This window comes from Colias eurytheme, chromosome 14, assembly GCF_061535395.1.
Source record: "Colias eurytheme isolate Ceu_HAF_F1 chromosome 14, ilColEury1 Martin Lab GWU primary, whole genome shotgun sequence".
Lineage (NCBI taxonomy): Eukaryota > Metazoa > Arthropoda > Insecta > Lepidoptera > Pieridae > Colias > Colias eurytheme.
In genome coordinates this window covers 4,828,143-4,843,674 of record NC_142993.1, presented here as the reverse complement: position 1 = coordinate 4,843,674, position 15,532 = coordinate 4,828,143, and the positions used below count along the sequence as shown (strand labels likewise).

At 31.8% G+C, this 15,532-nt stretch overlaps 1 protein-coding gene across 1 annotated transcript; it reads left to right on the top strand.

The window, feature by feature from the left end:
* LOC149902844 (potassium channel subfamily K member 4-like) lies at positions 1-14,728 on the top strand. Its single transcript, XM_090109671.1, has 3 exons — positions 1-123; positions 12,852-12,962; positions 14,607-14,728. Exons 2-3 carry the CDS (start codon positions 12,863-12,865, stop codon positions 14,726-14,728), a joined length of 222 nt encoding a protein of 73 aa, XP_089965797.1. The 5' UTR covers positions 1-123; positions 12,852-12,862.
* Positions 14,729-15,532: the final 804 nt, after the last annotated feature.

Here is a 15,532-nt window from a genome sequence, read left to right as displayed (position 1 = left end):
TGATTTCACCCGAAGTGGCCGGTTCGCTGCTTCTCTCGGGGTATAAAATTATTGTGCCGGTTTTTGAAACTTTTCTACAAACCAACTTAAGTATCTCGCGTTACATTTCATTTTCGTTACACGGTAAGTTTATAGACTATTAAAAATGAAGTACTTAGTTGTGAATATACATTATTTAATCTTTATCAGATCTAAAAGACTCACGTATTTTTAGACACCACAATAATGAAAGGTCTGTTAATTTGAAGGGCTATTTATATCTCCTGTATTAATTATAAATTAACGTAGAATAGACATAACATAGTACCCTTGGTGCCTCAGGTCTATGTGCGTAAATCTACAGGTGGTTCGGAAAATTTATGATACGTTACCTATCACACGATTCCAGTACTTAATATATATTTATAGAAACAATATTATTTTGCAAATTATTATATTAATTATCTATACATATAATAAAATCGTAGGAAAGTCAAAACTGTACATTGAATATTTTTTTAAAAGTATACATAATCCATGATCTATAATCGATATAGAAGCCAAAAACATAGTTTTTAGAATTTTTGTCTGTTTGTCTGTTTGTCTGTTTGTCTGTTTGTCTGTATGTTTGTCCAGGCTAATCTCGAAAAGTACTGCATAGATTGACTTCAAATTTTGCATGAATATTACTAACAGGTCGAGTGAGGCTTTTTTAAACATATTATCATGCTATCACCTCCGGGGGAGGAGCTGTGAACCTTTTTTTTTCTTACGTATTCCGTGTATTACGACAGCGTACAATCTAAAGACTCATGTTTAAATGTTGGTTTCGGGTAAGCCATGCTATTATCTAGCTTTACACAATAAAAACTATGTCATTTACGTAATTTGGGCAGAGAATCAGTTTAATGAATTTATTAGTATACAAATTTGAAACAGCGCCATCTATGAGATTTCGTAAAAATCAAATCAATTTACATGATAACACTACTGGACACAATGTTAAAAATTAATAATTTAAATATAATTATGTTATTTATTTATTTAACTCTTTAACCCATATCTTCCCTTCCCTATAAGGTGCGCTTATAATTCGTGTGAACTGTGAATATACTACATTTTTAAAAGTGAGGGTAGATGTTTATTATTTTAAGTCAAACTAGACACCATTACAGTTAATCTAATATTGATTGTGTTCATTGGTTACGTTTTTTAAAATCTTCGTGTTTTAAAAATTCGATAACGAGGCGGGACTCGAACCAGCATTCTTTAGTGGTCGAATTTTTTCTATTCTTTATAAATTTATTGTTTATGAATTTATATTTATAAACAATAATACAAAAAGGTTAGTTCGTTGATAATTATTATTCCTTCATCATTTACATGTTGTAAGTAAAAATATACTTTGACTGTTAATACTTTTGTTCAGTATTTACCTGTATGATTATTGCTTGGTAATTAATATAATATTTTCATGTCGTATACCTAATTAAAAACATAAGTTTGATGTGAAACTAGCTGGATTTATTTTTACACACTCACAGTCTTATATTTTGTGTTAATGTTAAAATAGTATTAATAGTGTAAATCATAATATTTTTTCACAATTAAAAATATTTCCTTTTTTTTTGATGGTGTTGGCATCGAATTAAACCGCGCTGTCGTTTCGTTCACAAAAAGTGAAGTTATGAGGACCGAATATGTAGCCGCCTCAACTTACGGAAACGAGAGTAACCTGCGTTGTCTGTTAGTTATTGTATAGTCGAATTTAACGTTACATGGAAATTGGAATCTAATTGTATGTATACTTATATACTTATATTAAATCTGTAGAGGTCAATTCTGTACATGAAATATATTTCCTAAATAACTATCACGAGGTGATTAGGGATCGACACTGACGCCAAAAATTTTTCCATCTGTCTGTCTGTATAACCGTTATAGAAACAAAAACTACTCGACGGATTTAAACGAAACTTGGTACAATTATTTTTCATATTCGTGAGCAGAGCAGTAACTCCATTTTTAAGCTTTCGTCGCGTGTGCAACCTACGGGTTAAAGCTACACAGAAATCAAGTATGAAAGAAATGTTCTCCATATTATATAAAAAATATCTCCTGACATCATAAATGTCTATCTTTTATGGTTGAGCTTAGGAGTTCAAAGCTTTCTGATTATATTTGTCTACTAGCTGTGCCCGCGACTTCGTCCGCGTGGAATAGTGACTACGGGACCTATGACCATGGGCTCAGGGTGGGGCAAGAATAATTGTTTTTATTTTCATGCTTCCACTCCCACGCCCACTCCCAGGCCCACGCCAACGCCCACGCCCACTCTTCCTACACTTCACAATTGGTACCTACCAGATCAAAGCCAGGGTAAGCGCCCCACCCAGCCCCACCGTGGCTACGCCCATGCTGAATTACTACTTAACATACAATTATTGAGTAAATACGTACTACCATAAATAATTAAAAGAATTGTTATTAAAGTTTCTTACTAAACTGAGCTAAAAAACTTACGTACCAACTTTCTTAAAGAAAATCAAGAAATGAAATGCCTAACCTATACCAAATAGTTACTACATAATATTGTAATTAAAAATTATGATTAGTATATAATATTGAAAATCAAAAAAGAAATGCCTAAATAATTCTACGTAAAATTTATTTTAAATTATGTCATATTATTTTTTAGGAACCAGGGGGGGAGAGGAGCAAATTCTATTTCCTTCCTTTCTTAAATGGATGTTTTTAATAATGTATGGTGTAGCCACTGATCAGCTTAATCGATACTCAATTTTTATCAAATCCAGCAACAAATCCAAATTAGATGTTTCCTGTCTCACGCACGTAACTAAAGGCTGAAGAGAGAGAGAGGGAGCACGTAACTAAACCGTTTAATCGAAGAAAAGTGTATAGAAAAAGGAATAAATAATTTCATAAACTTCCCGACGATCTTTAAAAATAAATTATTATATCATTTTTTTCATTCCCACTTTTACCCCTATGTAGGTATAATAAGTGGATGAACCGATTTTGATACAATTTATCTAAGAACCAGCGTCGGAAAATATGCTGCCTAACAAAAAAAAAGCCGCATCTAATTCGGTTTACCTGTTAGCCAGCTACGGTGCCATAAACAGACACACACACACACACACACAGAAATACATAGCAGTCAAACACATAACACCCGTCTTTTTGCGTCGGGGGTTAAAAATATAATACGACATAATTTAAAGGACATTTTATGTGGAAAATTTACCTATTAGAAGTAACCATAATGTTAATTTGACCCCGCCCCCCCCCTACTACCTCAGCTTACCCCCAAACCCTTGGGGAATTTTGATATGATCATCTGGACATGTAAAGGAATAACTGTAGCGTATAACAGATAAATTACGTTTTATCGTACACTGTACAGTGCACAATAGAATGCCTTAGCAAATGTTCGCCGTGATTACTTATAAATTGTCATAACTTTTTTATTTATGAACCGATTGACATGAATTAAACACTAAATGTTAAATGAAGATTACCACAATACATTAGTGAAAACCGCATCTAAATGGGTTAAGCTGTTTCTGAGGTTAGCGTGCACAAACATACATACAAACAGACAAAAAAATTTTTAACTACAGTTTTGGGTTTAAGATCGATTTAATAATAACACCTTCTAATTTTTTTCTACATATTTTCATTGTACAGACATCGCTTTTCCACAATTTTATTATATGTATTGATGATGATGATGATTGATGATTATAACACTCTCAGTCCGTTTCAACTTAATTTTTATTCACTCGCATCAGTGCCACCTAAAAAATCTTTATATCGAAATTCGAGCAAAGCTAAGAAAATGAGAAATAAGAGTTCTCAAGGATCGTTAGAGGTAAGAGGCTTACTATTGACCGAAAACAACATGTGTTATGCCGAGAACCTGAAACCGCTTCACAACGAGAATTGCAGCTCACAGCTGACCGCGAACGGCATGTACTATCCTGTGAGACCGAAACCTTCACTGAGAGGGTATAACGTCTCACAGCTGACCGCAAATGGCATATTTTATCTCGATAATCTGAAACTTTTACTCAATATGAAGACCGTTTGACAAATGATAGGGTGCACCATAATATTATTCGATCTCTTGAAGATGAACATGAGCATAAGCAATGACTAGAGTAGGGACGCGAATATTACCATTATTTGAGACAAGTACGATTAATAAGTTTGTTTAATGAAAGATTAAGAATTGAAACTATTTGGTCTCTTGAAACGGACGAATAGCGAGAGGCCCGTCTTACTGTAGACAGATTTCGAGTCTTAATGACTTAGAGGTAAACATAGAAGATCAATCTACGAATTCGGTGGTGTGGTCCGACAAATATAAAAGTGGGTTTGCTTATAACCTCACAATTGATTACAGATCATCTTCTGTATAGGCGATATTAACGTAGTATGTTCTTTTTGTAATGCTTTAAAGAGGAGTAAGGAGTCGGCTTTCGTTTGAAGATACACCAGAACCTTTGAAATCACTACTTTTAGAGGAACATGTGCAATCTAAACAGTTCTTAGACAATATTCGCTCTTATAGTAGTGCGTTTTAAATGATCCTTTGGTGCTCAACAATTATCAGAGGATCCTTTCATGCTTACTTTTAAGATACAAGGTCAAGTTTATCATTTGATAGGATCCCTTTTGCCTGAAGGCCAACCTAAGTTTCTTCAAATATATTTTGTATTCGACTACAACGAATAGTCGAATAGGTCGGACGCGGGCCACGTACCACAAACATGCTTAGTTTGTTGTACCGAGCGCGAAAGAAAGTCATCGTGTTTTTAGTAAAATTACTATGTAAACTAACGTAATTTAATACTTAGGTACATATTATATTATAATGGTGCGCTCAAACTGTTAATCTACATTTAATTTAGATTATTATTTGAATTACTAAGTAATGTAGAATTCAAATCAAATTCACTCATGTTTTCCTCAGATTTTCGATGTCCTCCGATTTTAAGATTTTCTTATCAGAGTATTCAATTTTAATGTAGTTAATTTTTATAAGAGACAATTAAGAACATTCAAAAATAAAGTGTCACGTATTTTTTTTAAACGACGAATGACGAAAAACGACGTAATCGCGGACGAAGTCGCGGGCAACAGCTAGTTTCTGATGAAATGCCGTTTCTGTTATATATGAATTTCTTTGAAATAATACACCGAGCAAAATTTTAATTTTGAAATTACATATTTAGACACCTATAACTTGGATCGGGTCTTTTATAATTTAGTCATATTTATTTTTAACGAATAAGTGGTCTCAAATAAATTAAAAACTGAATTATGAGCACAAATGGCGAATTTTCTTTTTAATTTGTGACCGATTTTAACAATAAGTTTAATGTTATTAAAATATGGAATTTTCCTTCTTTCCAAATTAAGAACACTTTGATGAAGAAGAAGGAAAATGCTATTGTTAGAAGGCTATCTTTGAAAATATTATTTTTCCATTATTATTTTCAGCTTATACTTTTCTACCTACGTTAAGTAATTGTCATTTCATTTAGCTTGGTGTCAAAGGAAATAGGTTCTTAATCAATTGAAAAAAATTCAAGTGATTGTCGCCATTGAATCCAAATATATTAAATAATTACCTATCTTACTTATACTATAAATAGTTTATCTTTAAATTGATATAGTTAGACAATAATATATTTCCCTTATTACGTCAACAAAATTCCATATTTTTTAGTCCATATTTTTAGAAAAATCGTTAAAAATAAATTATAATAAAATTCATATTAATCCAGCCTCTACATAAATACATATTTTGGTTACCAATTTCAAAATAGGTTAAAGGTATTGTTGGGTGAGAATTTTATCTGAAATCTCGTAAATGAAATATAAGAGCTTGCGAAAGCTCTAGGTGGCTCTAGCCTGCACTGTAAGAAAAATACCTCCGGGTTGTTTTCATGAAGTTTAAATGAGTTTGCCAGTTGCCTATGATCAAACTGTGATCAAACGCGCAGCCAATTTTCAGTCTTTATAACTAAAAAATATTTAACTAACTCATTCCAGTAAATAGTATGTATATTTATGTTATTTACTGTTAAAATTGTAGAGGACTCGATTTAAAACTTTATATTCTCTACATTTCATACAACCTACATTTAAATTTTTCATTATTTTATTTTCGTCTTTACTAATTACTTATTATAATTTAAATATGTATCAGGAAGCATTATTTTAACCAAATGCTTTTGTACTTGTATAATGTACATACTACTTAATACATAACTCTACGGTCTACCCTAGCACGTATATATAATTCAAAATTCAAATCACCTATTCACTTGAGTTTTGATCACACTAATACTATTTACAATCCAAATAACTATTGACGTAACTAATTGAAGATTCCCGGAAATGAAAATCTTTGGTGTTTTGGAACGTCCGCGTCGCGTCGCGTCGGATAATAAAGTGATATCCCAGATCCATCTTCATCAGATACCTATCCTTTTTATAATTTTTGTCCTTGCCTTTCTATTTTATTAGCTTCATTAGTATTTTATTTTTGCATTTAGAAGTGTTTTGTTTAAATATATTTATTTTCATAAATTGCACCTACATTCCTTCGTAAGGCTACCATTCTACCCTGTGATACTACCTATTAAATCAAGTTGTTCCAAGCATCGTTTTGATTTTGATTGCTATTAATATTGTATAAATTTATATGCCTATCGCTGAATATTTAGAATATCAATTACATCGTGGAATTTTTTTGGTTGAAAGTCTACATCAGATGTACATTAAGAGGACTGGTGAAAATATTCGTGAACCGTGACGAGTGTTGACAGGGTCGCAAGGGTCACGGTCGGATCCCGCTTCTGAATGATTGATGTCGCGATATCCCCGGCATGAGTTACAGATATAATATAACGATATACCTACAATATCAATGTTTAATCTATTGCTACCTATATGGGAGAATAAAGTATGTAGCGTTCGCACAGAAATGATGTAGATCAAAGTTACAACGGGGTGGAAAAACATATAGACCGGGAGATACTGACACAAAATTTCGAGTCATTTGTAACAGGTTGGCGGTTCTACAGGGTTCTTAGTACGCAATGACAAAAAGAAAAACGATGGTGTGAACGCTGGTACCGGCGGCTTAGTCGCGTGGGCATTAGTCGAACTCGTCAGAAAAATAGCGAAAGTCAAACGATTAGTAACACAAAAATTTTAGAATTTACCGATAGCCCATAAAAAAGAAGTAGGCGGTAGTGTCATGCCATACTTTTCCGGTGTGACTTACTTAGAAAATCCTTTCTTAGCCTATGCCTACGTAATAAAATCTCATTCATATAAACTTTTATCCCCTATTTTATCCCCCTTGTGGTTGAATTGATCAAAAACCTTTCTTAGCGGATGCTTACGTCCTAGCATTTTACCTCTATGTGAAATATATTTAGAAGATGTCCAAAACGAGGGCGAAATTTAAGAACTCTCCCGATTTTCGAGATATTTGATTAATTGAAGTTATTTTTGTTTCCAAAAATATCCAATTATCCGTTTTCGCGTCTAAAAATAAAAGATGAAAGTAAGTAAATACCTATTATATAATTTTATAACTATTAATTGACGAACTGTACCTACTATATACCTAGAAACTTTTGGTCATAGACTTTTGAGTAGGTAACGTACCTACTTACGATTTGGCAATAACCCCAATTAAAAGTTGGTGCGTATGAAAGTTTAATCCTTTAAATGTAGAAACTCGTTACGAATGAGAGCTCTACCCGTGTAACCTGAGATTTTATACTGATAAATTGCAACATTTTATTTGATAAATTGAACATTTATATGTACCTAGATAATATTCTTTTAGGTTAAATCGATTTAACTACATATCTAACATTTATGATACGTATAACCCACTTAATTCATACTTTTGTAACAAAAATAGTTACAGACTTCATCTGCAGACATAATATCTAGAATACTTATCTAAGAGACCTACATTTCCATCTAAATAAAGAATTTAAAGGCTCCATATACCTACGTCTATAAATAAAAATAGCCCTGAAGCGCTTCGTAGCCGGGCCGGGCTACGAATTAATAACAAAATAGAGCGCTAAATTTGTTGTAAACGCTTCATTATTTTAGGACTTCAGTCTTCAGCGTGGGCCGTCGGAATAAATGAAAACGAAATATGTTTAATTGAGTAGGTAGTAATACCTACTTGTTTATCAGAAGGCAATTTTGCTTTACATTACATACATATTTTTTAAAATGATATAGGGACTGTAAATACAGGTCTGTTGTCTGCGTTATTTTACATTTTAAGTTTATTATATAAAATTTAGTTGTAATTTTAATTATCGATTGTTAAAAAAATATGTTTCAAATATGCTTCTTTTTCTTTGCTTTTGTTGTCTCAAAATACGTAGGTAAATATAGTTCTGTGGTGTAAATTACAGACGTGAAAATACCTATGTATTTATTTTTCCATTACGTAGCACGCACTATGTCACGGGGTGAAACACACAATTTGTATCGATTGTGCACGAAGGTCAGGGGCATCTCTCGACCTTACTCTTGAGACTTGAGTTTGTAGGTATGAAGATCGTATCTTCACACAAGCGTGAATCTGTCAGCTTGAGATTAAGCTGTGATATTTTAACGCTAGTACTTCATCAACTCGTGCGACAAAGTGTTTCATCTCCTTGTTTTCAACAAACAATCCCATCTCGTTTTATCTTTCCCTGCAATATTTGAAATGTATCGCTGTGAAGGTACTTACATATAGCCATGTAAAACTATTAAAAAGTTAATGAGACCCGTTAAACATTAACCGAATGATTTCATACATTATAATACTAGACATCGCCATTATATTTTTCTTTTCATCATAGACAAAAAGGCTTAACAGCGTAAAATATTTTAATATAAATTCTTAGTCTGATAGCATAATTTTGTATTCTGTGCGAGTCACAAATAACTCCTACTAAGCCTTATTCCCTGCGACACGGTCGTCTAACGGCTTGCTAATAAAACATATAGTTAATACGTTCACGAAGAAATACTTAACTAGAAGTACCTACTAAGTACTTTTAAACTTCAACTTGCCTCTTGGCACGAACTCAAGTCCTCTTGTAAGCACAATTATCAGCTAAGTCCTCACCAAACTTTAAACGTGAAGTGTTCAAATGAAAGCTCACTGTTCCCACTAACCTTATAAAAAACTAGCTGTTCCCCGCGGTTTCACCCGCATTGCTCCGCTCCTGTTGGTCTTAGCGAAAAGAATTTTTCAAATCGGACCAGTAGTTCCCGAGATTAGCGCGTTCAAACAAACAAACAAACAAACTCTTCAGCTTTATAATATTAGGCTCTCCAGGCTTGGTATTTTTCTACTCTGTATGTTTTGATATTATAACTCCATTTAATGTTTCTCGGGAATACAGATAAATATATCTAGAAACAACTAATTAATAGTCTATTAAAAAGCTATTAGATATAACTAAGCCGGGTCCGAGCAGATGATTAGTTTCTATTTCAGTCTAGATAAATAACAGATTAAAGGTCAAAGTTTATTCATTAATATGGGATTTGATTTCATTTAAACTTGCTCTTTCGTTTTAACATGACCTATAGCTGATTTAGAAGGTATGTAGTTGGTAGTTGGTAGGCTTATAGGGAAATTTGGACTAGCTAAAGCTAGTAATTAATTTTAAAAATAATGATATTAAACATGTAAATAGTTAGCAATACGTTTTAGATGAGAATCTCAGAATTCAAGATCGATAGAAATCTGCAGACGTCGATAACATTTACTTGGACTTACTAACTTACTTACGTCTAGTGTCTAGACAAAACATAAAGCATTTAAGGTCGAAAAATTTCACATTTATTTGTCGTGTAGATACCTACTTACCAAATAGGTATAAACTTAGCTTAGGGTATCTTAATATACCTACATATATAAATCTCGTGTCACAAGGTTTGTCCTCAAGGGACTCCTAAACCACTTAACCGATTATAATAAAATTCGCACACCATGTGCAGTTCGATCCAACTTGAGAGATAGGATAGTTTAAACATGTAGGTACCACGGGCGAAGCCGGGGCGGACCGCTAGTAAGTTTATAATATGTTCAAAATTAAAGTACCTACGTTTAGGTACGCGGTATCTAACGTTAGTCGATTCTCAATTACTTTATCAAACTTAATAGTTATGTCATGACAAAAATTAATGGACCAAACATTTTTATTGAATAATTAATACTAATAATAAATTAGTTACTGTCTTTAATAATTGTTATTGAATATTTCCATAATTCAAATGGTACATGATACATCGCGTTGTCTACGAACTAAAAAGTAAAAAGAGAATAAAGTTGTTATTGCAAACTACCCTCTTACGGCTTACGCGTATAATAGTAATAGAATAAGTTTATAACGTTTTTATCCGCAATTTTCTACGCCATAATAATAGTAAGCAGGATACAATGAGCCGATAATCCGAGCTAACTTCATATCAGCTTATACGTTATGCGGATGTGCCTTGTGCTAATATGTAGCAATATCGAATATCGATAGACGATTCACGATAACATAAAAATTTTATACTATACGCATGACGTCATTCGAATAAAGTTTACCCTACTGTGACGTCTAGGTTCTGGCCGCTCTAGCCTAAAATAATTGTAATTGTACATTTAATTTAATTAAATATTATATTATATTATATTATATTATATTATATTATAATAATTAAATTAATTTAATTTAATTAAATTTAATTTACATTTGTGTAATTGTACATGAAAGGTACAATTATTTTAGGCACAGGCAACATTAAGTATGTTTTATTATAAACCAGTAGTTGAACAAATTGGTTATTTGTTTAATTAAGACTTTACTGCACTGTGCATCTGCCCTACTTACTAATAATATTAATCAAGAAATAAACTGTATTCCTAAATAATGATCTAGAAAAGTGAATGAAGACAAATCATAGATAAAATACAAAACGTGGTATCTTTTACGTTTTTCGATAGTGCTGTTAGATTATTTTGGCGAATGAATACTAAACAAGTAATATGCCTTATCATGATATATTTTGTAAGATAATCTAATGTAATGGCTACCTAATTACGGTACCTAACTAAGTATATTTTGTAAAGACACGCAAGCCGTAATGGTTACTAATGTACGTGGGCCTTTAATGGAGGGCTAACGATCATGTAGTCTTTGAATAATTAAGTAGATATAAAGGTAAAATAATAAAAAAAGAATGTTGTAAATATATTATAGATAAATAAATATCTAAATACCTTTAGAAAAAGTCGCTAATGAAGTAAAACTTTCAAGGACTCCAGCTAAAAGCTTTGTTTGACAATGAAAAAGCCGAAATGTTTAACTTTTGCAAAGTTAATATTATGTATGATGATCAAAGTATGTATTTAGGTAAAAAAGTTTATTTTTATTTTTATCAGAAAACTTAACATATCTGCAAATAATCCATGAATTTTCATGATAACAGCATTGTATATTTTGATCTTCAGGTCAGTGCCTAACTAGTAAATGTGGTGCAGATTACGTAGGTACCATAATTTAAAACGAGATCCATGATTATAACGGCGATTATAACAATGTAAATGGCTAAACTGTCATAGATAATTTTCAACGTTATTTTAAAAAAATTACAATGCAGAATACGTATCTACATACCTACCTACTTAATTTAAAATAAAATAACTAAGGTGTAAACGTCCAAGTCGGTGCTTCATATTTTTATTTATTTTTTTCGCCGTAAGTATCTCTTTAGTGTGTAATGTCAGAAATTTCCTATAGAAAAAAAAATAATATCTATCAGTTAAGACTACCCGGAGCTAGAAGCTTCACAATTACTACTCTTGTGGATTTACCTAAACGAAAAACAATGGATTAATCCTGAAGTCAGATGTTATCTAATTCCTTCCTTCCTTCTTAATCCCTTTCCAGTCCTTATTATCTTATTTTCATATTCTTTCGGAATCGGATAATGATAATAATCCGTTTAAATATGACTCAATCGTATGTTTTTACTCAACTATTGTTTGTTGACCTAATTACAAGGTACCTAGCGAGAGAGCCAGCTACTCTATTTTAATGAATTCTCATGACCAAAGCGAAGCTCTTTCATTTTCTGTGGCGAGATCCATTACCGCAACTTTGTGATTAACTTATAAGCATCGGATATACAATAATATATACGAGACGTACCTATATGAATCGAATCCAATCAAGATAAGCAGAAATGAAGGATGTTGTGTGCAATAAACTTATTAGAGCAATATATTCACCTATGAACGTGATTAAAATTTAAAAACATCCAATTTCATTCGATTAAAACACTCGATTATCAACGATGATATGAGAGTTTGTTATTAAATTTTCAAGCTTATAGAGAGCCATCCTACCTGTAGTTCGAACGCGATTTAATATCGAATAAATTGAATTTTCCACGGTGAACGTTGTTTTTGATGTTGATTGCATGAAAATCTATACTCGTTAACTCGTATAATGTTACGCAATTATATAAAGCAAAATCAGAATATAAATTATATTTTGTAATTTGATTATAGTTTGTAATTTATTTGCGTAAATTGAATTTTATCAGTAAGTCAAGTCAGTACGTATGAAAGCGAGTGATTTTGAAAGTTGAATCCCATGGTTGAATCGTGATAGGTACCTAGGTACAATCAAAACATCCTGACCATTTTCATCAAGCTCATGAACAGTTTTAGAAATCAATAACAGCCTAAGATAACAGCATAATTAATATACAATATGTATTATTAACAAAGTTTTCTTCCACAGATAAATAAGCAATGAGGCTCGTGATGCCGGGTTGTGTGAGCCACGTGCGGAGCGTGCCGGCGCTACGCGTGCTCGTTCTTATTATGGCTATGGCTCTATATTTATCTATGGGTATGTATGTTTTATGTTTGAATTGAAGCTTCTATATTAAATGAATTCATAATATGGCAGAATAAGATGGCGGAACGAGCTTGACTCTCATTTACCGGATTGGAGCAAAATTGCTCAAAATAGGGTAAATGGACTGAGGGAAGAGAGGCCTTTGCCCAGCAGTGGGACAGTCATGGCTGATAATAATAATGATATGCTTAAAATTTAAAGATAATTTACAAAAAACCACAGGACCACAATCTAACTTTACCTACGGTATATCTGCAACTGTGGTCTGTGACATTTCCCGTTCCTACAAGGCTACAATTAAAGTTAGATTATTTTAAAACTAAGCTGTAATAAAATTTTCTAAAATATAAGAATAAAGTAGCTAAATAATAAAATAAAGCACACACATGACACATCTCTGATATAAGCTTAAATTTTCTCTCGTTACATTGCTTTATGTACCTACTCATCCCTATTCTGTTTACATTAAACCACACGATAAATAAACAGTATTACAGTGTGGGCAATCCTTCAACGTCTTTATTAACAGAATTCAATATAGTTACTCGCTTTTACAGCTTTGATTTGTTGAATTACTTCTTTCAACGGCAAAAAATACTAATCCTACTGAGATGGAACATCCATTCAATTTTCTAGCTTTAAATTTCTACTAACATTTTATTTTTCATTCGTTAATGAATTCAGTATTATAATTGAATCATTTTAAACGTCTCGGTAATTCAATTTTGTTGGTAAGAGGTTTGCGAAGAATTAGTAGCGTTGTATTTTATTGCTGCGAAGTACTTTAATTCGTTTATAACTTTCAAATTACAAATATGAACCATGAAGTCACTTAGGTTAATGAATGCATGAATTTATTTTGTTACTACCTACTTTTAACTTAGTTTGTAGGAAGAGTTATTAATGTAAGAAATGGTTATTATAATATTTTTGTTCTTTTCTATATTGGGTACTTGATAATAATTATTAGCGGTGGAATTAATAGGTACACAACTATTTTTTTGACCTTATAGATTGTTAATTGTAACTCTCTTATTATTATATTTAATTGTTCCTAGATTACCCCTAAATATAAATACAAATTTCTAAACTATAATAATATGTGAACATAATATGTAATCAAGCGTAGTGTCAACTATATAGATTTAAAATCGAGTATGGGCGCAATTTTGTGAGAGATATTGGAACGGACGCGGAGAATTCAATTAACTGTGGTTCTGGCGTCACAGGGGGTGAATTAATTGGTGTACCGTTAACTTAGACCGTTAACCTCCATCTAGCTCAAGAGCGTAGACTCTATAAGGATTTTAAATCTGATTTTTTCACTTGCTAGTCTTCACTAATAAATGAATGTTTGAGTTTTTTTTTTGAGTTTAATTCAAACAATTTATTTACTTTCGTATAAGTATGACATTTTGAAATCAGTTTCGTACATACTTATTACGATTTTCTTCTTTTATTATTAATCTAGGACGTACTTAACCATTATAAGATTCCACTCTCATTCGTCTATCAAAATACGATAGTACCTATTGGTAGATGAAGAGATGTGTTTCGAAAGATTAGACGGTTATAAGTAATAAGCTGTACTTAGTTTGTCTAAGACAGTTACAAGTACCTAATCATTTGTTCTAGGCGCTACAGTTTTCCAAGCAATCGAAGGACCTGTTGAAAAGGCAAGAGAGGAACGCGTGGAGATGGCGAAAAGTAATTTTCTACGCGACCATCCATCTGTTACAGGTATATTACCTTTTTGAATCTTTTCTAATAGTTATAATACATCCCATGTATCTACAATAGTAAGAAAAAAGTGCACTTTTACAATTTCACATTTAGAACCTAAATAAATAGTATGTAACTACATTAAATAATATACCTTATTACCTATTTGGAGCAGATAAATATTATGATAAAGATCACGTGCCGTAAACAAAGTAATTATGAGTGTATTATTTACACACTTACTACGATTGATAATATTTAGGTAAATATTCATTGACGATTGTTAATGGGTTTTATATGTCATTTTCTATTTAATTTTATATCATTAATCTTTCCTTGCTCTGAGACTTATTTATTTAAGTGAATGTTTGACTAAGTTTGGGTTATAGGTAGATATGCCTATGAATTCTATGTTACGCGCGGATTAATTTCGTGATTTCAGCAGAATTGTGTAGGATCAAGGATAGGTACTAAGATTATCATAATATAATATGGAGGCAATTGTAATTACAAATTCGTTTTAAACGCATTTAATAACCAAATATAAATACTTTTTAAAATCGCACAGATGTGTTAAGTTTATAAAATTATATTTAATTAATAATTTATATTAAATTAAAATTAAAAAAAACACAACTGCATATAACAAAAACGTCAATGATTTTATGGTCATTTATTTATTTTCGTTTATCAGCTTAACAGAGCTTTTGAGACATAATTATTAACAGTTCATAGCATTTTTTGACGATACTTACATTTATAATTTCAAGTTTCTGCTGTACTATTTTAAATTGTTGCTAGTTCAATTAATATTCAATAAGTAGGTAACTTTAAAATAA